At 34.7% G+C, this 25,552-nt stretch overlaps 1 protein-coding gene across 7 annotated transcripts in view; it reads right to left on the bottom strand.

The window, feature by feature from the left end:
* Positions 1 to 1,622: 1,622 nt before the first annotated feature.
* Znf638 (zinc finger protein 638) overlaps positions 1,623 to 25,552 on the bottom strand; it is a 126,655-nt gene continuing 102,725 nt past the window's right edge. For 3 of the 7 annotated variants that reach the window (XM_052174128.1, XM_052174129.1, XM_052174130.1), the window contains 11 exons: positions 23,920 to 24,048; positions 23,124 to 23,165; positions 21,889 to 22,023; positions 19,400 to 19,522; positions 16,051 to 16,088; positions 10,719 to 11,940; positions 10,049 to 10,114; positions 8,269 to 9,184; positions 4,351 to 4,449; positions 3,585 to 3,703; positions 1,623 to 1,935 (listed from right to left, as the gene is read on the bottom strand). In XM_052174128.1, the coding sequence (XP_052030088.1) occupies positions 1,870 to 1,935; positions 3,585 to 3,703; positions 4,351 to 4,449; positions 8,269 to 9,184; positions 10,049 to 10,114; positions 10,719 to 11,940; positions 16,051 to 16,088; positions 19,400 to 19,522; positions 21,889 to 22,023; positions 23,124 to 23,165; positions 23,920 to 24,048 (2,955 nt within the window). In that variant the 3' untranslated portion in view covers positions 1,623 to 1,869. Of the gene's footprint in view, positions 1,936 to 3,584; positions 3,704 to 4,350; positions 4,450 to 6,671; positions 6,774 to 8,268; positions 9,185 to 10,048; positions 10,115 to 10,718; positions 11,941 to 16,050; positions 16,089 to 19,399; positions 19,523 to 21,888; positions 22,024 to 23,123; positions 23,166 to 23,919; positions 24,049 to 25,552 lie in introns of those variants that run through there. The other 4 variants (XM_052174131.1, XM_052174133.1, XM_052174134.1 and 1 more) reach the window with 3 other exon arrangements.

Here is a 25,552-nt window from a genome sequence, read left to right as displayed (position 1 = left end):
TTAACATTCTATAACAGAATGTTATAGAGTATAGAGTTATAAAGTAGTAAATCTAAAATTTTATATCAAAATGGCTCAATTAGTAAGGGCACCTGGTGCCAAGCCTGAAGACATGAATTTCATTCCTAGGAACCACATGCAAGTCATGATATGAATACACATTCATACTCATGCATGTATGCACACACACAAATATAAAAGTACTTCTTGAAGACCAAGTTGAATGTGACATATTTTTGCTTTAGTGTCTACTGGTGAAATGACAGAAACTTCAACAAAGTCATCAATCTAAAGTCAAATAATCTCCACCAGTAAGCAGAATTTGTTAAGAACAAGCACTTCACAAATATAGCAAGATTAAAGAAGGATAAACATACTTCAGGATTTTCTGAAAACATCAAGAACACTTAAAACAAAAAGGGAAAATTATTTGTGATTCATAATTGTCATTATTGCTCATTAGAATGAAACAACCCCTTATTACTTTCATGTTTTAGCAGTTCTTTTTACCCTAACTTTCAAATCTTGAAACATTAAGAAAGTAGCTTTTTCCCATATAATTAAAAGTAAAACTTTCCTACCAGGTACTAAGAATAAACACCAACACTGCCCCAGACAATGTCTAGGTTGAAGTCTGAAGTTTCCTTGGTTGCAAACATTGTCCTATTATTCTACTATTTAGAATCTCTTCTTGTTACCACTTAACTCCAACAGCCTTGAGAGGTGCAAGCCAACATTTTCCCCTTCACTCACCTAGTTGGTTGCATGCATTTTGTAATGTTGCTTGGGCTGTGATTAACTCTCAACAGTTTGCAATTAGTTTGAAGGGCAAAGGGGAAAAAAAGGTGGTATGTATAATCATCACTTTAAAAACATTCAAAATTATTATTTTATGTGTATGGGTATTTTATCTATATGTATGTATGTGTACCATGTCTATGCCTGGTGCCATGGAGACTAGAAAAGGGTGTTAGATTTCCTAGAACTGGAGTTAGATGGTTGTGGGCCATTATGTAGGTGGCTAAAATTCAAACCTGGGTCCTTTGGAAAAGCAGCTCTTAGCCTCTGAGACATTTCTCAAGCCCCAGATCTTCACTTTTTGTTAGCGGTGTAGCATAACCTAAAGTACCTAAAGTGACATTTTCTGAGATGTTGCTTCATTCTAGGCATCCTTTTCCTACTATTAGTTAAACAGAAATGCTGAGGTATTAGAAATGAAACCAACTTCAGGTAAGCAGGTCTGTCTGAATTATTCAGATGTTTTAAAATCATATTTGGAAATTCATAGAAAGTAGAAACTGATCTGTATATCTAAATACTTCCATGATCTGGCAGGTCCTTTCTACAAACAGAAAATGTTTTCTTAACACATATTAAAGTTAAGTAGTATTTTACTCAAACTTAGCTTGGCCAAACATGATGTTATCTCATTATGCAGAAAAATTGAGCATATAAGAATCAGTCCTATATACATGGATGGCTAAGACAAAGTAACATATCATGCTATTACTTCCACTAACACATGAATTGCCAAATATTCTAAATCCCAGCGTTGTAGAGAAGAGCCTTGTCTGTAACCAGAGGCAAGCCAGCCTTTACAAAACAACACAAACACAACAGTGTTGAAATATACAGTAAGAACATTTATTTTAACACTTCTAAAAGGTATTTTTCCATGCCTGATGATTTGATATAAAAATCAAACCCATCATATTTTCCCATCAGTTTCTCTACATCAAGGGCAATCAGAAATTTGTACAACATGAATATGTTTCTGAAACAAAAATTACAAATTAAATGATAACAAAAATACACAAATCAACTGGACCCTAAATGAATTTCTAATGAATTCTTTCCTCCTTTCCTCCATCACCTAGAGCTTCTTTCTTCAGTCTCATTCTGCTCCTTTTCCTTTCTTTGCTTGGCCATGAACCTCTGTTAAAAGCAATTTTCAATATGAAACATTTGTTAGATGTTGTTTGATATGTGTGCAATCCTAAGTATATTTCATTATATTTATTTTAATTTAAAATTTAAATTTAAAGCAGGGTCTTAATTACATTTATTCCTTGCCCCAATCATCCTTCTGATATTCGATGATATGCCAGGCATTATGCTTGGGGCTTGGGGATTTAGAAAAATAATGCATTTTTCCAAGTGCTTACACTATAATGAAGGTACCAAAGAAAAGCAAAGCTGAAATCACTGTAGGTGGTAGTAATTACTCTACAATTATAGCAAGAAAGGAGTAGTGTAGGGTATAAGAATAACCCAGTGTTAGAAGTCCTTGCTGAGCATGTGCCTATTCTTGGGTTCAATCCCTAGCATAACAAAATTAAAATATTAACAGAGAAACTGTGTGAAGTTGATCTTTTTGTGAATGTAGGATCAAGTTTGGTTTCTTTTCTTTAATTTTGGTTTTGTGAGACAGGTTACTCTGTGTAGTCTTGGCTGTTCTGAATTCACTATATAGATCAGACTGTTTTTAAACTCAAGGTGATCTGCCTGGCTTTGTCTGCCAAGTGATGAAACAGGAGGCCCGTGCCACCATAGTTGGCTTTTGGAGCTTGCTTTTTTAATTAAGCAAAGCTTAATTAGCTACTTCTTAGTAGCTACTATTTGAGTAGAGACCAAAAGATAGGAAAAAGTAGCCAACAATAAATTTGGTAGAAGCACAGGATTTGTAATTAAGGAAATGGCACAATGGCATCTGAGGTGTCAGGTACAAGAAAGGCAAAGAGGAACAAGACAGAGTTAAAGACACAGATGAGGCAGGTTATGCAGTTTATAGAGATAGTCAGTGTGGATAATTTTCCAACTGCCATATGAAGTGGTTGCAAGATTTTAACCAATTTTTGTTTCTTAAAGTCAAGGTTTCTTGACTAGCCTTGAACTCTATGGATAGGTCATTTATAAACTCAAGATATCCACCTCTGCCACCAGAGTACAGGATTAAAGGTGTATGATACCACATCTTGCCCCAGGTGAAAGATTTCAAATGGAAAAAAAAGTAAGATATAATAGGTTAAAAGCATAAGGAGTAAATTTAATAAAATATGTGAGGGATTAGATCTAATTAAACAAAGCTGGGTAAAACTCGAGGCTCAAGGTTTGTTAGTAACTAGCTTGGTTTTAAAAGTTCAATACACAGAATATATAGCAACTTTAGACAATCAGGAGCAGAACTACTGCTTCAACCATGGCTAAGACTAACTCTAGAGCAGCATCTTCTCAAAACATATACAATAAAAGAGAAACTAACATTTTTCTTCTGACTAGAAATCCAGAAATGTTAATATATGGATATATACAGAACATCAGGATAAGCAGAATCTTATATTGTAAAGGAGGTCCACAAAACACTACTGGCTTACACTGTCTGTTCTAGACAATGACCGCTCCAGGAAAAACATTAGGGCTAGAGACCACAGCAACATGCAGCAACACAGGAAAACAGGGATTTTTCAACTTAGGAGCAATGAACTGGGATAAATACCCAAGTTCTCACAAAGAAATATATACATTGGGCAAATTCATTTTAAATCAAAAGATGGTGACAACACTTGAAGATGTTTATGTGTTACCTCTGTGTTTTGTTTATGGCGAGTGCTCTTGCAGTGATTTGCCATTGCTTTTTCACCTGAGTAGAAGAGGGAGCAAATTGGACAGAAAAATCCAGCCTTCGGAACAAGGAAGTCCAAGTCTAGAGGACAAGAAGACGGAGAGAAATCCATCAACGGTGGTCAGTCACTTTATCCAAATCCAGCAAGCACACTTAACACACAGTATAGCTTCCTCCTCCCCCCACACACAGAGCACACACTGTTATATACGTAGGACAGCAATGAAATCACTCTACTACTTAGCTATATCTCCTAGCAGTTCAAAACATGTACCTTTATTTAACAATATGTAATATATATTCCAGAATCTCCAGAGAAGCCAGAATGCGAATGGCTTTGAATATAGGTTGAAGAATGAGAAAGTGGAAAACAAACATCTCAGAAAGAACCTGTTAAGGTGGAAGATGAAAAGGCAGCACAATGCCGGGCTGCTAAACAAGTAAAAGCCTCAGCATAGTGGTTACAAGCAAAGTTTCCTATTAGTAACAGGAGTTTTTGCTTGGGGGAAGTGTAATTCAGTTTTTACCATAGCAGAAAACATAGTACAACAAGAAAAAAAAAAAGAGGCTTATCTCAGCCTTCAAGAATGAAATAATAACATCCATGCCAGGATTTTTAAAAGAAAAAAAAAGATACCCGAGATAAATTGTATTCAGGAACACCAAGCAAGGTTAAACTACTTACTTTTGACATAGGTATAAGAAAAACATGTCATTTTTTACTTTACCTCCAGGGACATCAGATGTCACTGATTTGCCTACAGAAGAATCTTCAGTCTTCCTGCGTTTTTCATCAGGTTCTGAATCCTTTAGCTCAGCTTCATCAACTAAAGTCATTAAAAGTTCAAGGAAAAACATGAAGTTATTTAAAATAGATGTATCTGTCAAATTAACACTGGATATTCTCTATATTTCAAAACTTAAAACTCATTGAACTATGATTAGTTAATGATTCCTTGATCCAAGAAGCAAATGAGTATATTAGATATATTCCATGGATGTAGGAGATACACGGCTAAAGCCTATGTAAAATTTTATTGGTACAGCTCCAGAAAGGATTAAGGGTGATAATCATTATTATTTTTAGTTAAATTAGGAAACAGTGAGTTAATCTGCACATCATTGTATTTCAATTGAATCTGCCCCTTCTTTCTCCCAAACAATAGTCCTGTTGTCATGCTTGCTATAGATTTAAATCTAAATTCTGCATGAAAGAAACTAAAAATCCTTCCAACCCCTACCCCTTTTTCTTGTTCCCCCTTTCCTTTAGCCCCTCACAGTCCTCCTTTTAAGAGTCGAGTTCTGTAGACTTGGAAAGGGTCGATTTTAATTGTAAGAAGGGAAAGTTTGAGATTAATGGAAATAGGCATAAGCAAAGAATAATTCTGTGCTAAAGTCGTTCCCACCCAGAAACTTTTATTTAATTCGTCAAATCTTAAAAGTCTATTGAGTGTGTATACATCCTTTTTCTTGACTTGATGGTCAAACAACTCATTCTCTCTGCTTCTGATCTCTTATTTTCTTTACTAATAACCTTTAACTTTATCTGCTCCTGCCACTCCAAAGGCACATGCACATTAATAATGGATTGATTATACACCACAGTATTTTATTATATAAAAGATATATAATAACTAAGAGTAGACCAAAATAAATCATTCAAGTTTAAAATTGAGCTACAAATGACTTTCTGACACTATTAGGTCTTTTGAGCAAATTAATGGAAAAACAATTATTAAATGAACCATAAATGACTTCTCCTATATTATTCAGTTGAGAAGAGGCAATTCTAAGCAAGCTGGTGTCAAAGTTGACCTAACATACCAGAAATCTTTGACAAAAAAATAAAACAAAAACTAAGGAACTCATATTAGGAGCTGCTAGTGAGATGCAACTATTAACAACAGCTTACTGTAAAACTTTGTTATAGAAAAGAATTGAAAAGAAGGGATACCAATTTGGGACATGATAAGCAGTAACAAACAATGCAGAGAGACCGCAAGACTAAAGTAAGGGAGGAAACAGTTTAAAAAGGTCTGGATCAGTGATTCTCAGCCTTCCTAATGCTGTGATCCTTTAATATAGTTCCTCATGTTGTGGTGACCCCAATCATAAAATTTTGTTGTTATTTCATAACTATAATCTTGCTACTGTTATGAATCATAATCTAAGTATTTTTTGAAGACAGAGGCCTGCCACGGGGTAGTGACCCACAGGTTGAAAACCACTATTCTAGATGCTATACTTTGTTGCTAGGGGTAATCCAAAGCCAACATTGATTTTTTGTCTCCTAATGTTACAAAGTTTGCTGTAGTTTATATGTAAGGAATCAATAAAGGTAAAACTGAAGGTAGCCATCAGAGAAGATCCATTTTCTTTGGTAAATAGAAAAGAAAGCAGAGAGGACTTAGCTAGGTAATGGAAAATGAAAAAGTTATCACCACTGGTTAGCAAATAAAATAAAAAGGTTTTTAATAAGACTATGGAGGAAGCAAGGAGAGCAGAGTGATCAGATTCAAAGAACCTTTCCTCAGACCACAGAATAAATATAGTACTACAACAAAGATGGTAAAGGGATATTGTCATACTAGAAGATCCTTCCCTATCAATAAACCCTTTGAAATCAGTCAGTACTTTACTGCTAACAAGAGGAAGGATATTGGATACAATGGCATATTAAATACAATAACAAGTTATCTGTCGATGACAATGTTTGTGTTCCTTATTTGTATCAACAAATATTATTAAGCATTCTGCTGTTTAATTTATTGGCTGGATGCCTGGAAGCAACCATAAGTAACAGATAGTTAATAAATTATTTATTGGTCCCTGCTGCTGTAGCATGGTCACAATAACAACTTGAGTAATTTCCACAAATATTTTTTTGTTTTAGTGTCACTGTTCTAAAACCTCTCTAAATTATGAAGACGTTTACAAGGCTCTTCTAAGCCTGCCTGCTACCTTTCTAGTTTCTTGCCTGTTTGTGTGAAGGCTCTATCATGATCTCATGTTGTATGTTTTTTTCTCCCCGCCCAAATAGCCCCTTTACCTCCTTCACTCATTTGGAAGGCCTCTTCGCCTTTTGCTGGTTCTGCCATTTTTTGTGAGGGTGATGCTTTCCCAATTCTAACTCTCTTCAATGGTGTTTTAGCTTTAAAAAGAAAGCCTAATTTATTGCTTCATTAACTATCTAAATTGCTTTAAATTTAACATATTAAATATCTAGAAATTCTAATATTTGTTGCAAAAAATACCTAAATTTAGGGAGATTGCCTTTGTGTTTCTGAGACAGGAACTTTCTTCAGAGCTGAAGCTGAGTGCTAGATTACAGGCATGTATCAGCACACATGGCAGGGAAACTCATTACTAAATAAATATCTATGTTAAAAAGCAGTTTTGTTAGAATAACAACTTATGTTTCCATTTGTGTTCTGAAAAATTATTTCTTCCTATTCTTTTCACAGGAAGGCTTTATACTTTCCCTGAATTGTTGCCAATCCAAGGAGATGTTCCTAATACTCCATTCTTAGTTTAGTTAAAATTTTCAAGGTTTTCTTTCATCTTTATCTTTCCTTTCTTTTTTTAAACAGGGTTTCTCTGTATAACAGCCCTGGCTGTCCTGAAACTGACTCATATACCAAGGTGGCCTTGAAGTCAGAAGTCTGCCTGCCTCTGCCTCCTGAGTGCTGAGATTAAAAGCCCACACTACCACTACCTGCCTTACTCTTTTTTTTTTTAAACTTTTACAAAGTAGACATTTATTAGCACATTAAGTAGTTTCATTTATAATATCTAAGGAAAGAAAATAAAACTATTTGAAATCCTTCTCATCAAGGTGACTTTATTCTGTAACACAGTATGTCAACTGGGTTCAGAGTTTTCTAAATGGAAACTAAATGTCTCTCTCACGTCCTATCAGCAAGCAAGCTGCTCTATTATGCCATATCATCAAATATTATGCTATGCCAAGTGTGGTGACCCTTACCTGTAATCCTGGCACTTGGGAAGGAAGAATATCCTGAGTTCAAGTCTATATTATGAGTTCTAGGCCAACATGAGCTACAGAGTCAGACCTCATCTCAAAAGACCAAATCTGCCAGGTATGGTTACTCACACCTTTAATTCCAGTACCCAGGAAGCAGAAGCAGAGACAGGCTGATTTCTGTGAGTTCAAAGCTGCCTGGTCTACAGATGTGTTTCCAGGTCAGAAAGGTTCACACAGTGAGACCCTATCTTAAAAAAAAAGTTGAACAACACCTCAATGATTTGTCCTCCTGCTTGGCATTGAACCTAAGTTTAAACCAGAACTGAGAGGCGCTGTAATGTAAACACTGTCCTCCTCTTTAAAAGCTTGTCCCCATCCATAACACACTATATCCACTGAAGCTCTACACTGGCTGCTTCACTTTTTCTCCCGGGTTTTGACATCCTTTCTTGAGGTATAACAACTTGGGACAACCTGTGCTCTGTAAATTAAATATGTGCAACCTGTACCTTGCTTGTTTCTGTGGAAAACTTGAGTGGTTGTAACTGCCAGCTTACAGAACATCAACAGGATGACATTATTCCTACTGTGGCACTGTGTTCACACAGTTTTAAATGTAATCTCATGAAACAGAAAAAAATGAATATTTTCAAGTATCTACCTGCCAAATGTCTTTCAGTCATGGTTTTCAGATCTTTTTGTGTAACAGTCTCACTTCCTGGACCTACTTGGGAGATAGAATCAAGCTTTGTCTTCTTTGGGTCCACAGCTTTCCTCTTTCTATTTCCTTTTTTATCTGTATGGTGCTCAATTTTGCCTTGTGCTAACTCAACATTTGAATCATTGTCTCCATCCTCTTCATCTCCAACTTCATCCACAGTAACAAAGTTCAGCTCTTCTTTAAGATTGTTAAAATCAGCCAGAGAGTCTTCATCCTCTTCAGTTACTTCATCCAAAGTCATTAAGTGAAAATCACTGCTGTCATCCTGTATTTCATCTACAGTAACCAAAGTAGAAGGGTCTTCAGGCATCTGGGAAGAAATGAACCCAATAGAATCCCTTTTATCTCTTTTAGCATTCAAAGTCGCAAATGTTATGTCTGGTGACTCTTCTACTTCTCCAATTTCATCCACAGTTACCAAGCGTTCCTGTTGTAGATCTTGTTCTTCAGCCATGGACAGGACAGTAACATCTTTAGGTCCACTATGGGGAAGGCAATCATCTTGATCAAGGAGTTCATCTAAGGTAAGAAGCGAGTTAGAATTTTTTACCATTTCTTCCATATTGAGCTCTTCTTCATCAATGACTTCATCCACAGTGACTAGAGCTTGCGTGGCTGAATCTTCTTCCTCCCCTATTTCATCTAATGTTACAAAGGACAATTCTCCCTCAACACTGTGAGGGACAGAAGTTTTCCCCTTTTTCTTTTTTAAGTTAAGTTCAGGGGAAGGAGAAATTTTGAGGGCTTCCTTTCTTTTTCCTTTTAAAGGATTCTGCTTGGCTTGAGAAGGATTTACTTCTTCTATGACTTCATCCACAGTAACAAATTCATCCAAATTAAATGTAAATAATGGTTCCTGTTGGAGAGTTAAGAATCAGTACTGTGAACTACGACTGGCTAGTCACAGTAAACTAATATGCAGATCATCTGCGAGAATGTCACTGTAAAGAGACTTCCAATTACTAAAATAAAATTAATGTTGTATTTTAAAAGGTTCCAAAGTGAAAAGGCTAGAAAGATGGCTGAGTAAAAGTACCTGGCACCAAGTGCAACACCTGAGTTTAATGTCCAGAACTAATGGTATAAGGAGAGAAGTGACTCACACATGTGTATATATATATATACACACATAATAATATGCACACACAGCACACAATTTTAAAAACAATTTACACTTTAAAACTACATTTCAAACACTTTTCAAAACAATTGTCATACAAAGAATCTGCTCTTTCAGTATCTAGCAAATGTTCACTTACAAGACTCCTAAAAGTACCTCAAAAATAAAAAGTAAATAGTTAATTATATCAATTAATTTATATGTATTTTTAAAGTTATACAATACTAAGGAAGTTTGAAATTTATATTGATAAAACTCTAATATTACTAAGACTTCATAGCTAACATAATTGTATTTGAAAACATTATTTTAAAATTGGTACCATAATAAAGAAATTTCTAACAGGTTTCTGCATTTACTATGCTGTCAATGAATCAAAGCTAGCGCAGAGTATATAAAACTATTTAGTCTACCACAGCAATAGCACCAAAGAATTAGTGGCAAGATAGAACATGAAGCATTTCACTCCTATCCTATGCGCTGTATCTTTCACTCTCTTAATACCCAGGCTAACTAGAAAATTCGAGGGCACGTGTATTAAGACAGATGGGTGCTGCTGTGGAAGAATGGATATAGCGAATGAGATTATTCTCGTTTTACCTCTTTCGATTTGGAACTTCTATCAGTAGTATTTTTAGAATTCTTAGTGTTCTGCAAAGCCAACGCCTAAAATATTAAGAAATAAAAAAAATTTATACCTAGGTTATTAATGTTCTTTAAGAAAAAAGAAAAACGTAATTAGCAAATATCAAAATATGGTCAATATTGTGTAAATTATGCAAACATTTTAAACAAATATACAAAACTAAATCAATAATCATTTAATGGTATATGCAGTCTCTAAAAGAGCTATAGCTAAATTCAGTTTCTAAGATCTTTTTTCCTCTTTGCCTAAACAATGTCTAAGTTTAGGCAATTAGTGAACTGATAAAGGAAGTTTCAATTTCAGAGGAACAAGAATGCCAAATGATCATCCTAGGCGCCACTGCAGACCCCATCCTTCAAATCAGTTATTGTTCTTACCAAAGTTTAATTCAGCTACATTTGTAGGCATGTAATATTTTCCAAGTGAGTGAGTAAATGGGAACTTTGGGCTCAATACTCCAAATGTCTACTGGCTTATATCAATGGAACTGTTTCAGACAGGGAAATGAGAGCTTGGGGCTAGAGTAAAGAGATGAAAACATGAACCAAAACTACACTTCCTACTTTACAGCTACAGCGCTATGCACGTCAAAGGTACACCAAGCCATTCTTCTACTCTCCTCACCTTATTGTTGCTGTCATCCCGTTTCATGATGGGAGGTTTAGTCTCTGTTTCCTGAGACTGTTTTGTTATGTCCTTGTAATCCACTTTAGAATCCTTGCACTGAAGGGCTGAGATCCTTCCACTGCACCCTCTGTTAACACCAATCTGAGTGGGTTTGGATTTACTTTCTGCCAAGCCTGATCTGGTATTTTTAAGCAGACCAAATTCCTTGGCTGAAACTTTCTTTTCAGCATTTATTTGCTCTCTAAGCACAGGTTTTGGAAAGATGTTCTGACTTTCAGTTTTTGAAGGTGTACTTTTTGCTTTAGGAGAAGAGACCACAGTAGCCTTGATGCTTGATTTACTACTGTATACATGTGATACAGTCAGCACACTAGTTTTACCAGTTTCATCAGGCTTACTGGTCTGATCCACTCCTTTAGTTGGGTCTGCCTTGATTACAGTACTTTCAACTGGTTTTTCTCTTATTGCTGCTATAATCTTCTCCAATTTTTCTGCAAATATGTTAGCTTCATTCTTCTCAGCCTTCTCTGTTTTTACTTGTAAATCCGTTCTGGTCTCCTTAATATTAAATTCATTTTCCTCCTTTTCATCCATGCTACCCTTTTCAGCAATATCCTTTTTGATCACAACCTTCTCATCTTCAATGTAACTTCCTGGTGCTTGGGTCATAATACAAACAGATGGTAGTACTCCTGAAACAGTTTCATCATTATCCACTTCAGCTAAGGCTTCAACCACAGGTTGTGCAATTCCAGAAAATATATCTTCTGTTTCAGATGGAGAATCTTCTAGAATTCCTTTGAGGTTCCTTTCTTCTATGAAGACACTGTCAGACACTGATAATTCTGTTTCAGGGTTTGTAACTTCTGCCTCTTCCTTTTCAAAGTCACTGGTGTACATCTGCTGATTTAAAGCAGACCTGTCTATGTTTTCACTGAATGACTCAATATTGGTTGGAGTGGATGCTACAAGAGGAATTTCTATGCTGACCTCTGCTCCTTGAGCTTCAAGTTCTAGTGTTTGAATTGCAAAGTCAGACTCACACAATGCTTGTTTGGGTTCTTCCTTACCAAGTTCTTCCTGGTGCACTGAAGTTTCTGTTCCAATATTGGAAGTAGTTTCTTCTTCAACCTCACTAGGTTTAACAGAGGAACTATCAGCTGCTGTTTGTACCTCACTTTCATCAACACGACTGTTTTTCAAGTCAGGGCTAAAAGTACTTAAAACAAACAAAAAGAACACAAAACAAACAAAAATCAAACTATGATGAGAATTCAATCATTGTAAATAACCCTGTTGATGCCAACTGTACAGGTTTCCTAATGCACAAATGATAAGCACTGAGAAATCCAGCCAATCAGCATTAAAGTGACTAAGATGTTCTGATGGAAATAACAAGGTGAACAATATAAGAGAGCTTCTATCTTTTTAATTCAAAGGAAACAACAGAAAAACTAGGATTGTTGGTATCTTCTTTTTACTGTGTAAGTTAACAATTTTTCACTTCTGTTTGAAGTTTGTACCTGAAAAGACTGAACAAAAATTTGAGACATCTCAAATTACTATTAGGCCCTTCGCTCATATGGGTAGCTAAACAAAGTGTGTACAATTATACAATGAAGCTCGCGATCCATACATGTAAACTTAAAATGGATATTGACCTTCCATAAAACAACATGAAAACTGGCATGGAGGGAAATGCCACTTAACCATTTTACCTCCTTTTTGAATGCAAAAGACCTACTTTAAATTTTCTTTAAAAATGTACTTATGAATGATAACATTTAAAAGAAACCTTTCTTTAGAATAACTTAGGTAGCTTTTGGAGCTTTAAGTAAATATTATAAGTAAAATTGTTGAAACCACCTAAACATGAACATATACTCTTACTACAAACAAACCACTTATTTAGTTGTATTTTGATTATCTAGATGAACTAGAGAAAATACAAGGCCAATTGTATGTAAAAGGACCATGTCTAACACAGTCATAAAGTATATCATGTAATTTTGTTAAAAGTGGTTGAACTGGAGAAAGATACCAGAAAGGGCACATGCTACAATAAAGTCAGTATTAACTTTCTGTTTCCAAGGAGAGGATACTGTCATTTCTGACATGCTTTACAGAGGAAATCTACATTTGCGTTACTTCACAATACTAGATAATTTCTACCTGTATCCTGAGATGTTACTTTTATTTCAAAGATTTTGAAAGGTGCTATTTGCCCAGACCAGGGTCTAGTTATTTTATTAAATTGGTTCTGCCAGAAGAATAACTGCAAGTTTATCAATAAACATACTGTTCCCTGTAAAGCATGAGATGTTTAAAATGAGGATCTAGGGATCGCAGATCATAACAACAATATATAGTAATTTCTGTATAGGCTATTTAGTATATTCAAATGCTCCTATCTTAAACTTTTGAAATCACTAAAACTGGAGATATCAAGGGCTGATATGAGGTGTTCAAAACTCTTGGAACTAGAATAAATCTGTGGCCAAGCACAAATATGACAAAGAAACAACTGTAACATTCAGTTACATGGATATTCCTCAAAGTACAAACTTTCTGAAATTACAATATTCATTATCTATAATAAAGAATAAACTCAAATTTGTGCCTCATTAGTGAGTTATATATTGATCCTAATGACTTATAAATTGAACTATATAGAAACATGAGTCTGAACAAACATGAATATTTTTTAAACTATCATCTGAAAGACGTAACAAGGCTTTCTCAATTACCACATTTAAAGTATATAAAAAGTTATTATAATTTATACAAAGAATAACTATGAAGGATCACATCTGAAACACAGGTCTGTTTGTAAAGATAGTTAAATTACATATTTTGCTTCTATGATGGTCATTTTAAATTTTATTATTTATTTATTCATTTGTGTATATGAAAGAGAGAGAGAGAGTGTCAGAGAGAGTTAGACAGACACGCCTATGTGAGTTTATGTACACTATGTGAGTTCAGGAATCCTTGGAGGCCAGAGGAAGTCACTGAACCTTTGAAGCTGGAACCGCAGGGAGTTGTGAGTCTCCATGTGGGTGCAAGAAACTAAACTTGGGTTCTCCAAAAGAACAAGTACTCTTAATTGTGCAGTCATCTCTCCAGCACTTAAAGACAGTGTAAGTCTTTAAGAATTATAGTGTTCTCTTCACAGACATTATTTTTTTTAAAGATGTATTTATTATTTTTATTTATATGAGTACACTGTAGCTGTCTTCAGACACACCAGAAGAGGGCATCAGATTCCTTTACTGATGGTTGTGAGCCACCATGTGGTTGCTGGGAATTGAACTCAGGACCTCTGGAAGTGCAGTCAGTGCTCTTAACCGCTGAGCCATCTCTCTAGCCCCAGACATTATTTTAACAAAAGTGAGTATCTGTTCATTAGCTATAATGAAGGAAAGTTTCAATGTTCATGATTGATTTAGTTTGGAATGTCAGTGAGATGTCAAATAAATGATATTATTAAAACCAGAATTAAAAGGACAGTATTGTTTGCTTGTTTTTGTTTTTAAGGAACAAAAGGAGAAACATTCACATTCAGAGAAACAGCACAAAATAAAATAAATTCCAGAAAGGCAAATACACAGTGATTCAATTAGTACACAGTAATCCTACTCCTCAACTTGACCAATTATGCACACATCCCAAGACATTTTAGGATAAGATTTAACAGAGAAAATTAATTTGAGAGTTTCACCAGGTATTTCCCAGCTTCCTTACTTAAAGTCATAAACAAATGATACATTTATAGGATATGTATGGGGAGGATTCATGAAGGATAATGTAAGTTATTACTAAACTATAAATGTGAATTTTCCTCTAAGTAATTTGTGATTAGAATTTACATTAATGAGAAACAAAAGAATTATACTTTAAGGTAATCTGGTAACCACATTTACTTTTAAAAGACTCAACATTTAAAGAATATAATACATTTAAAGAATATAGTACCTTTTTGGGGAGGGAGTTTACTCCATAAGTTTATAAGTTTACTCCATAAGTAATGTTAAATACTCTGGCCATATCCCAATTTTTTTTAAAGATTTATTTATTTAATATATATGAATACACTGTTTCTATCTTCAAACACACCAGAAGAGGATATCGTATCCCATTACAGATGGTTGTGAGCCACCATGTGGTTGCTGGGAATTCAACTCAGGACCCCTGGAAGAGCAGTCAGTGCTCTTAACTGCTGAGCCATCTCTCCAGCCCTCCCACATTTTTTCATACACATATTTTCTCTGTAATACATGTCAGAAAAAGATTACATTGGAAGAATTCTTTTTAAAATCAAATTAAGAAGATTAGAAACATATCAAGAGTTTGAGTTTTTAAAGGGAAGCAAACCCAATAAAACCAGACCAAAAAAAATTTCAAAACAGAATACACAAAAATGAATTTTGGGGGAAATCTATTTCTTGTTACCAACAGAGCAAACTGTAGGTCTGTCCATATGACAATGTGTGGCATTGTAATTTATTGAGGTTTCTGGGGACTTACACATAAATATTATTGGTCTGAAGATAAATGTTTTTAAAAATTATGTGGCGACACACACAGCAAATTAGAAATGGGGCTTATGAGTTACCGATGTATTTTAAGATGCTCATGATCATTTTAACAACTCAAATAGTCTGATTTTATAAAAACTAGTTAATGAGAAGTTTTATAAGACATTGTTATATATTACAATAATTACTTTTCTATTTAAACATTTTCAAATTATTATTTTAAACTTACAAGATTTTAAAACATAGACTAATAAATAGTAAACACCACGGCTAAAACAAATGTGAGTTGGTAGTTTGAAGGAACTCTGAAAAGCAAGCTTCATTAGTGATACAAAGTAGTATTTTTTTTACAAATATTTCCATTCTATACCTTAAAACAGTCTAAAATTGTACCAACTAAAAAAAATATACTGAACATTGTATTTTTATTTAAGCTAATGACATTTTAAAATTGAAAATATAAAACTGTATTTAACTATCTTGTAACAGAACAATCTAGTAAAGAGCAATCATGGATTGAACTGCTCAAAGCATAGAGAACATTTTTATATGTTATTCTGATGGTTTATACATGCAGTTTCTCTCAATAGTCAATAAATACCTGAATGAGTTTAAATATAGCTGTCAACCAAAACAATCCCTAAGGCCAAACAGAACCCAAAAGTAAAAGGACAACAAGTTTAACATAAACAAAAGGAACAAGTAAGGCAGGAACTTTCTGTACATAGTCACCATAAGATATAGAAATACTTAACACACAAAAATCAAGGAAACAACTTAAAGCAACATACCTTTCTTTTCCTAGTTCTGGATCATTCTTTGTTTGAACCTGCAATATAATTCACATTTTATTAGAGGTTATTCTAGTAGATCTTTAGTAACAAAAGTAAAAACAAGTAGGCTATCTCTTAAAAAAAAAAGGTTTTCTATATCTCTATAACTTATATTTCAGAAAATTTTTTCTTATTAAAACCTGCTGCTAAGTTATACAAAATACATCCAATTAACAATTTATGAGATGTTGAGAGATGACACGCTTTTGAAAAATCTAAAGGCCTAAAAATAACATCTTTTACTTACAATGAAACCAATAAACATGACATAAACACATTCCATGTAGATTTGCTTTGTAAGATTTGTATTTATAAGTAAAACCTTTTATAAAGCATCCCATGAAACTGAGCATAGTGCAGGCCTATAATCCTAGTTACTTGGAAGGTGTAAATTCAGGAACTTAAGATCAGCCTGGACAACTTAAGGCAAATCTTCAAAATAATATAAACATGGAGAAGTGGGGCTGAGACAATGGCTAAGTTAAAAAAAAGTGCTTGTCTGCCGGGCGATGGTGGCACACGCCTTAAATAAATAAATAAATAAATAAATAAATAAATAAAGTGCTTGTCATGCAAGTACAAGGATGTGAATTCAACTCCTAGCACAAATCTGAAAATAATGGGGAGCAGTAATATGCTTATAATCTCAGTGCTGGGGGTGGGAGGAATAAAGAGGTAAGACTCCCGGGTCTTGTCTAACTTGTCAGTCTAACTCCAACAGTCAGACAACTTATGTCAAAAAAGAAGATGGAAAAGCAATTGAGGAAGAAACTCAATATCTACCTCTAGCCTCTATACAGTTGTACGCACATAAACATGAACCTACAAATGCTACAGCAATAACCCTTTTAAATATTATCTGAGGACCCTCCCCCAAAAAGCAATGTCATGTAGGGCCAAAATGAAAGGCTCAATGTGCTGTTTCAAACATTACAGCTAATATGCTACAAAAAAGGTTGCAGGAAGGTAGGAGTCAATGTGGAAGAAGTTATGAGAAGAAATAATGTGACTGTGATCAAAACACATTTATGAAATTCTAAAGGATTAATAACATTACTAAAAAAAGTAGCTTTTAGATAAAAAAAAACACTTGAATGATTTTCACAGTAAGACTATTGATACCTCTTAGATACTTTATATTCAAGTGAGTGGAGGTAAAAGAACAATGTGAGACAATAACTTGAAATGGAATACAACTCAGGAACTGAACTCGGGTGGACTGAACTCAAGTGGTCAGGTTTGGGAATAAAGACCCTTTACTAAGCAAGTTTGCTGATCCAGAAATTCTTCCAAATCTACAAGTATACTAAGGCCTTTACCACTGCCCATCTGCATAAAAATATCTTCTTCCTATATTTATGCAGCTTTCTTTCTATTTCCTTCAGGTCTTCTAAACAATTCTTCTACAAGGACTTATGACTTAGCATTTTAATATACAGAATTCCCCATCTTTGTCTGTTTCATTATGTGAGGAATTGGGTAGGTTGAGGCAGAATTTCGTGTAGTCCAGGCTAACCTTGAACTAATACTATTCCCTAGTAAGAGTTAGAACTATAGGAATGTGTCACGATACCTGACTTTTAAATTCTTTTTAATCTTGATTTGTCTTCACAGTACTTTTTATCATCTGATATTTTATTACTTGATATATTTATTAAACATATATATATATGTATACACATATCTTTTCTCAGTTAATTCAAGAATTTAGAAAGAATAGCATAGATAGTAAATATAAGATTCTATTATTTACCCTTGCTACTGAAACACAATGAAACTATTAAAGAGAAATCTGAATTTGATTTCTTTTTTTGGTTTTTCAAGCCACAATTTCTCTGTGTAGCCCCAGCTGTCAGGAACTTGCTCTTAATAAAGACTGTCTCTGTCTCCCAAGTGCTGGGATTAAAGGTGTGTGTCTGGTGCTGGAAAGATGGCTTAGTGGTTAAGAGCATCAACTGCTGTTCTGAGGTCCTGAGTTCAAATTCCAGCAACCACATGGTGGCTCACAACCACCTGTGACAAGATCTGACTCCCTCTTCTGTAGCTTCTGAAGACAGCTACAGTGTACTTACATATAATAAATAAATCTTAAAAAAAAAAAAGGTGTGTGTCACCACACTCAGGTTTGATTTCTTTTAAAGATATAGTTATATTACTTTTCTACTTATATTCTACTATACAGCTATGTAAACTAATAACATGTAAAATTTGCTTTCTTATACAATACACTTTCTAATAAACATAATAAAACACAAACTGATTTTTTTCCTTCCAGAAAGCAATAATGGATCAAAAACAGCACCTACTTCTGTAGATAATCATAGTTGCTCTACCAGGTCTCTCTGGCTTTCTTTTTTTTTCTTTTTCTTCTTTTTCTCCTTCCTTCCTTCCTTCCTTCCTTCCTTCCTTCCTTCCTTCCTTCCTTCCTTCCTTCCTTCCTTCCTTCCTTCCTTCCTTCCTTCCTCCCCCCCTCTCTTTCTTTCTTTCCTGAGACAAGGTTTCTCTGTGTAGCTCTGGCTATCCTAGAACTCGCTCTGTAGACCAGGTTGGCATCTAACTCAGAGATCCACCTGCCTCTGCCTTCCTAGTGGGGGGTTAAAGGCGTGCGCCACCACCTCTACCCAATTTATACAAAGTCTCTTTGTAAGTCAGTTTCCCAATATAGTTACAAATTTCAAAATTACTAATTTATATCATGTACTGTTCCCACAATGATTAAAATTGTAAGAGATTAAAACAATTTTTTAAATAATCAATATAAAGAAATATCTAAGCCAGGCAGTAGTGGCACAAGCCTTTAATCACAGCTCTTGGGAGGCAGAGACAAGTGGATTTGAGTTTGAGGCCAGCCCGGTCTAGAGAGTGAGTTTCAGGACAGCCAGGGCTACACAGAGAAACCCTGTTTCGAAAAACCAAAAAGAAATATCTAAACTCAGAAGAAGTCTGACTACTATCTAAGTTATATCATGAGTGTAATCTTAAGATTACACTCATGATATAACTTCTAAGTTTCCAGAAAATTTCTGTTATGCCTTTGGAGTTTCTTAAATTTTTTTTTGAGCTTTATTTTATGTATATGAGTGTTTAGCCTGAATGTATGAGTCTGTTCCATGTTTGTACCTAGTGCCCATGGAAGTCAAAGGTGGCACTGCACCCCCTGGAACTTGAGTACAGATGGTTGTGAACCACATGAATGCTAGAAAACAAACTGAGCCCTCTGTAAACCATTTTTTCCAGCCCAGCCCTTTGAACTTCTAAAATAACAAAAGCTGATTTTAAAAAAAAAGGAAAGAAAGAAACCTCTTACCTCTGAATCCATCTTTGGAGATAAAGTGCAGGTCAACACATGGTCACCTATGTTTTGTGGATTTTGTTTCAGAAAATTGTACATTGACAGAGCAGATTCAGGACTTTCTAATTGAAGAATCACCTTTAGAAAAAATATTTTTTTAAAGTATGGACTTAAAATTTGTAAGTCGAATTAGGATGTCATCTAACAAATTCCACTTTTTAATGTACACTCAGAAGAACTGAAACAGGGGTCCCAAAAATTTATTTACTCACTTAATTTCAAGAAATATTAGACAAAACAGTTAAAAGAGATCTGTCTACCAACTGATGAATGGATTTTAAAAACATAGACTAAGCACACAATGGAATGCTGTTTAGATATAAAAAAGAAATTCTGATATATACTACATCAATGAGTGTGGAACATATGCCAAGTGAAATAAACAATTGCAAAATAGTAAATACAATTAAAATTCTTTATGGCATCAAATGTTATTCTTATTTATAGAACCAGACATAAGGTGACAATTGAATGGTCTGGGTGGGTAGGTGACATGTTAAAGAGTTATTGTTTAATGTATAAGAAGTCTCAGTTTGGGGCCAGCCAGTGGTGGTGCACACCTTTAATCTCAGCACTTGGGAGGCAAAGGCAGGTGGATTTCTGAGTTCAAGGACAACCTGGTCTAGAGAGTGAGTTCGCAGACAGCCAGGGCTACACAGAGAAACCCTGTCTCGGAGAGGGGGTTGAGGGGTGGTGTCTCAGTTTGATAAAATATAAAAGTTATAGAATTATATGGTGGTATTAGCTGCAAAATGTTCAATGCAGTTGAACTGACACCCAGGGTTAAAATGGTAAACACATAATTTAAAAATACTAGGATAAACAAACATACTAAAATCCCCTTTCTTTAAAACAGAGGACTAGTGTGTAGAGGCTGGAGAGATGGCTCAGGAGTTACTGCTCTCCCAGAAGACCTGAGTTCAGTTCCCAGTACCCACACTGAGTGACTCAAAACTTTTGGTAACCCCAGCTCCTGGGAATCTGATACCCTTTTCTATCCTCCTCTTGTACACAAAGACACACAGACACAGACAAAGACGGCAATACACAAATCCATAAAAAATTAAAACACACACCAATCCCCCCCATCCACAAACAAACAAACAAAACAAAACCCCCAAACGCGTACACACAACCAAAACCCCATAGAGGACTAATGTACAAAGCTTTAAAAGTTCAGATCGCTTATGTGGCCTGTCTTCCCATCCTATGCTACACCTTGTCTAGAGTGCCACACAAGCTCTATTTATCAGTTTAAAATATATCAACGACAATCAGTGGCTGCCTCTTAATTATAAGGCACCTATGGTCACCACTATACTACCACTTGCAGCATACTTATAAAATAAATTATTATTCCTTTGTAATACCAAAGTAACTTTGATTCAAAGCATTACCTAAATCTTTTTTTTTTTTTTTTTTTTTTAAATTAGGCAAGCAGCATCAAGTCCAAGCCCAGAGACTCGGGAGGCAGAAGCAATACTGTACAAAGTTAAAGATTAGCATGGGCTACACAAGAGAATACTGACTCCATAAAACAAAACTAATTTTAATAGATATGTGTCTGCAATACATACTAAATATAGAAGGCAAATTAAATATAAAAATATCAACAATTGCCGGGTGGTAGTAGCTCACACCTGTAATCCTAGCACTCTGGGAGGCAGAGGCAGGCGATCTCTGAGTTCGAGTCCAGCCTGGTCTACAGAGTGAGTTCCAGGACAGCCAGGGCTACACAGAGAAACCCTGTCGGAAAAAAAAAAAAAAAAAAAAAAAACCAAATCCAAAAAACCAAAAAAAAAAAAAAAAAAAAAAAAAAAAAAAAAAGAAAAAAAAATTTAAAAAAAGGAAAAATATCAACAATTTTGGTTTGAAATTTTAAGCACAGAAGCCAAACCACGAAATAAATCTAAATCAGTGTTTTACAGTTAGAAGAAGGTTTTTAAAAACAATGTAATGTGCCCTTCGTTTAATGAGGGGAAAAAGCTTTGCCATGTTTATATAACTAATATATGTAAGCCCCCCGCCCCCACATAAGAGATGCTTCCTTACTCTCTGTGAATCTTATTTCTCCTTAAAAACTAAACGGAGAAATTTTTTTTTTTTTTTTTGGTATTACAGTCCAGAAGAAATTGTTCCAATTTGTTATACTTCTGCTTCATGGCTGAATAATGTTTTTTTTTTTCTTTTTAAGATTTATTTATTTTATTTATGAGTACACTGTAGCTGTCTTCAGACACACCAGAAGAGAGCATCAGACCCCATTACAGATGGTTGTGAGCCACCATATGGGTGCTGGGATTTGAACTCAGGACCTCTGGAAGAGCAGTGAGTGCTCTTAACCACTGAGCCATCTCTCCAGCCCTGGCTGAATAATGTTTACAGATGCCTCTACTCAAAGCCAAGTTTAAAGCTATAGACCGTAAGCAGACAGGCTTAAATACCTTGTTTTTGTTGCTCATGAACACATAGTGATCCACTTTTCCAAACTGATGACCAACACAAAGCACACATTGAAGTCCATCTTCAGGTAAATTGTCAAGATGTACAAACCGGTTGTAAATTTTATCAATATTTTCCTGTATTTTGTCGGAGTTTTTTTGAGACAATGTAGAAAAAAAGGGATAAGAATTAAACCATAAATCACTGATTATCATTAATTTAGCACTATAGAGGCCAGGTGATGTCAAAGCAAGTGGTCTTCCCATCCCCAGGGTGGGGATTAAACCGAGAGCATCATTGTCCTAGAAAAGGCCTTTATCACGGAGCCAACATATAGAGAATCTCTTATAAACCTCAACTGTCAATTAAAAAACACAATGGCCAATGAGGTGAGGTAGGAAATAGAAGGTGGGACACTGGTAGGAAGAGAGAGGATTTTAGGAAATAGTAAATAAAAGGAGAGACTCAAGAGAAACAGAGCATAGACTGAGGAGACTGGCATAAACCAACAGGTAAATAAAGTAAGAAAAGGGTTGAAAGTAAAGAGAGGTAACTAATCAAGTGCTAGACATAGAAGAATAGTTTAAATAGTTTAATAAGTTAAGAGCTAGTCAGGGAAAGAGCCAAAGCTTATGGCCTAGGCATTTGGTAATAATGGGACCTGTCCTCTATGCTCATAAAAAAAAAATCCTCAAACATCACCTATATGGCTACAAATAATGCATTTCAGTGTATAAAAAATAAGCTCATATCAAAGACTATGATACCCTTTACATTTTTACCAAGAACCATCTGATATCTAGGTCAACTTTAATTCTTTATTTTTTTAAAGATTTATTTATTTATTATATGTAATTAATTATACTGTAGCCATCTTTAGACACCACAGAAGAGGGCATCAATCAGATCTCATTACGAATGGTTGTAAGCCACCATGTGGTTACTGTGATTTGAACTCAGGACCTTCAAGTCAGTGTTCTTAACTGCTGAGCCATCTCTCTAGCCCTCAACTTTAATTCTTAAAAGGAAAAAAATAAAACGAATCTTTCTTTTCTTTTTCTTTTGGATTTGGTTTTTTTCAAGATAAGGTTTCTCTGTATAGCCCTGGCTGTTCTGGAACTCAAACTCAGAAATCCGCCTGCCTCTGCCTCCCAAAGTGCTGGGATTACGGGCGTGCACCATAACCACCTGGCTAAAACAAATCTTTCAAATAAAAGCATTTAAATGTGAAACTCACCTCTGGGTCACTTTCTTGAATCAAAGTTGTAAAGAGAGCTTCCTATAAAGCCAAACATTCAAAAGTAAAAGGTGAAAGCTCTGTCTCATTCACAAGCTAATACAAAGAGCTACATAGATATGCATTATCCAGTCTTTCATAAAATCAGGTAGCAAAAGTCGTACTCCTTTAAAATATGGTCCTTAAACTTTTTCTCTTTGATACTACTGACATGTATAACAATCCTACTATTGCTAATAAGTTAGGATGACTATCAGGAAAAGGTGCTAAATTTGCATTTCTCCCAGTTTCTATCTCCTTTAAGGACATACAGACACTGAAATGTCTTTACATCAATCAAAGCTTTTGAATTTGAACAGATTTTAATTTCATGTTAGTATCGTGGCTTTGTGGTCAAAGTACTTGAAGGAAGCAAAACTTACAGATGCACAAAGAGTGATTCTATAACTTTGGCAGCTTTAAGAGATTAAACAATCAGGAACAGGGGACAAGCTTCGTATGCTTAAAATAGAGAAGGATTACTGATTGACTAAATTTGACAAATGAGGAGAGAAATTAAAGACAATCACCAGTACTCTGTTTTGATTGTCGGCCAGAGTAGCAGTCAAAAACGATTTCTGTAATTTTTTAAAAATAGGATTCTGTCTTAAAAGTGGGCTCAGGGGTCAGTAAAAGGAAAGGAGACTTTTGTAGCTTAAAAACTCTAATTTTAAATAAATTTAATTAAAAAATAATAAATTTGATCTTTAAAATTCAGTAAAATCTAGAGAAATGATGGTTTAAGTCTATTATTTACCTCATCTTTTAAGTCCACATCCTCAGGAGCCATACTTATGGAGAGTTGATTTCCATCCATAGATATTGGGAAGCAGGTATAAAATTTTACCATAGAATCTGCAGATTTTTTGCTTATTTCTATATATGCCTTTAAATATAAAAATTATAAAAATGAAAAATTAAGTCTTCCTAAGAATCCAAAGATTTTAAAATCTTATGAAGAAAGCAACCAAAGTCATAGGAATAACCAAGTCCAGGCTAAGACTAACATAACAATAAGCAAGAAATAAGTGAACTGAGATACAATATTAAAAAGAGAAGCAAAACACATTCTAAAACTGATACTGAAAAAAGTTTTAGTTTATTTATCTAACTTTGTTTTGTTTTTTGAGACAGGGTTTCTCTGTGCAACAGCCAACAGAGGTCCTCCCCTGCCTCCTGAGTACTGGAATTAAAGGTGTGTGCCTCCATGCCCACCTTATTTATTTATATTTGATACAGGGTCTTATTTCAGACCTTGGGGCATGGGAATTACAAGCAGGAACTAATTTCAATGCAGAAAAAGTCTTATTTTTTGCATTCATAATAGTACTGAGCATAAGCAGACATTTTTGTCTTTTTTTTTTTCTTTTTAATATTTAAGACATTTAAAGAATTCCTTAGAGGTATAATGGTATTTCCAGTTACTCTGCTTGGGACTATAATGTGCTCTTTATCCAATAAGTCCACATTGTATTACCTGCCCATTAGTGACTTAATGACCATTTGTTATTAATTTGTCAAATGCAGCAACCTGTGTTAAAGAGACCTTTATTTTATATTACGGCCACAAAGTGTAATAATAGTGCTGGTAACAATGCTAAGTACCAAGGAGAAGCCTTTAAAGGTACTTCCTGTAAGTGAAAAAGCAAAAGTGATCAGGATAACAGACTGAGAAAAATAACAATGCACAGGGCCTGTATGAATACTCAGTGGGTAAAGGCTATTGTAGCCAAGCCTAACCACCAGAGTTCAATTGTCCTATGGTTTATAAGCACACACTATGGCACATGCATCGTCACATCTTACAAACAAATAAATGTAAGTCAAAATCAAAAAGAAAAATAATCATATGCTGAGTTTGTTAAAAAAAAAAAATATGGTAAGAAAATTTCCAAATCCTTAAGATTATAAAGTTGAGGAAAGAAATGTGTGTTACCTTGACATTAATCCCTTAAACTGCCAAATTTAAAGTGAGATAGAAATGATTCATTATCAAGAAAGAGATGTTAAATATGTGTATGCATGAAATATGAAGAATACTGCTACCTAGAGTTCAGATGTCTCAATTTCAAAAACCCACAGGGGACTTGAAACACAATTCTCATAGATAAAGGGAGACTACTGGTATTTCCCCTTATAATTTTAGAGAAGTATTTTATCTCCAAGTATTTAATAATTCTACTCAATATTAAACTAGTCTGGGCAGATAATCTTGGTTTGCTGTATTTATTACATGTTTTGGTATTGCAATGTTAAAGAATGCACATGGTTAACTTTAGTTTTATTTTTATTTTCCTTTAAACATTACACATAACCTATATTTAAAAATAAGCCTTATGGGGCTGGAGAGATGGCTTAGTGGTTAAGAGTATAGACTGCTCTTACAGAAG

Source organism: Apodemus sylvaticus, chromosome 2, assembly GCF_947179515.1.
Source record: "Apodemus sylvaticus chromosome 2, mApoSyl1.1, whole genome shotgun sequence".
Lineage (NCBI taxonomy): Eukaryota > Metazoa > Chordata > Mammalia > Rodentia > Muridae > Apodemus > Apodemus sylvaticus.
This window is presented reverse-complemented; position numbering and strand designations above follow the sequence as displayed.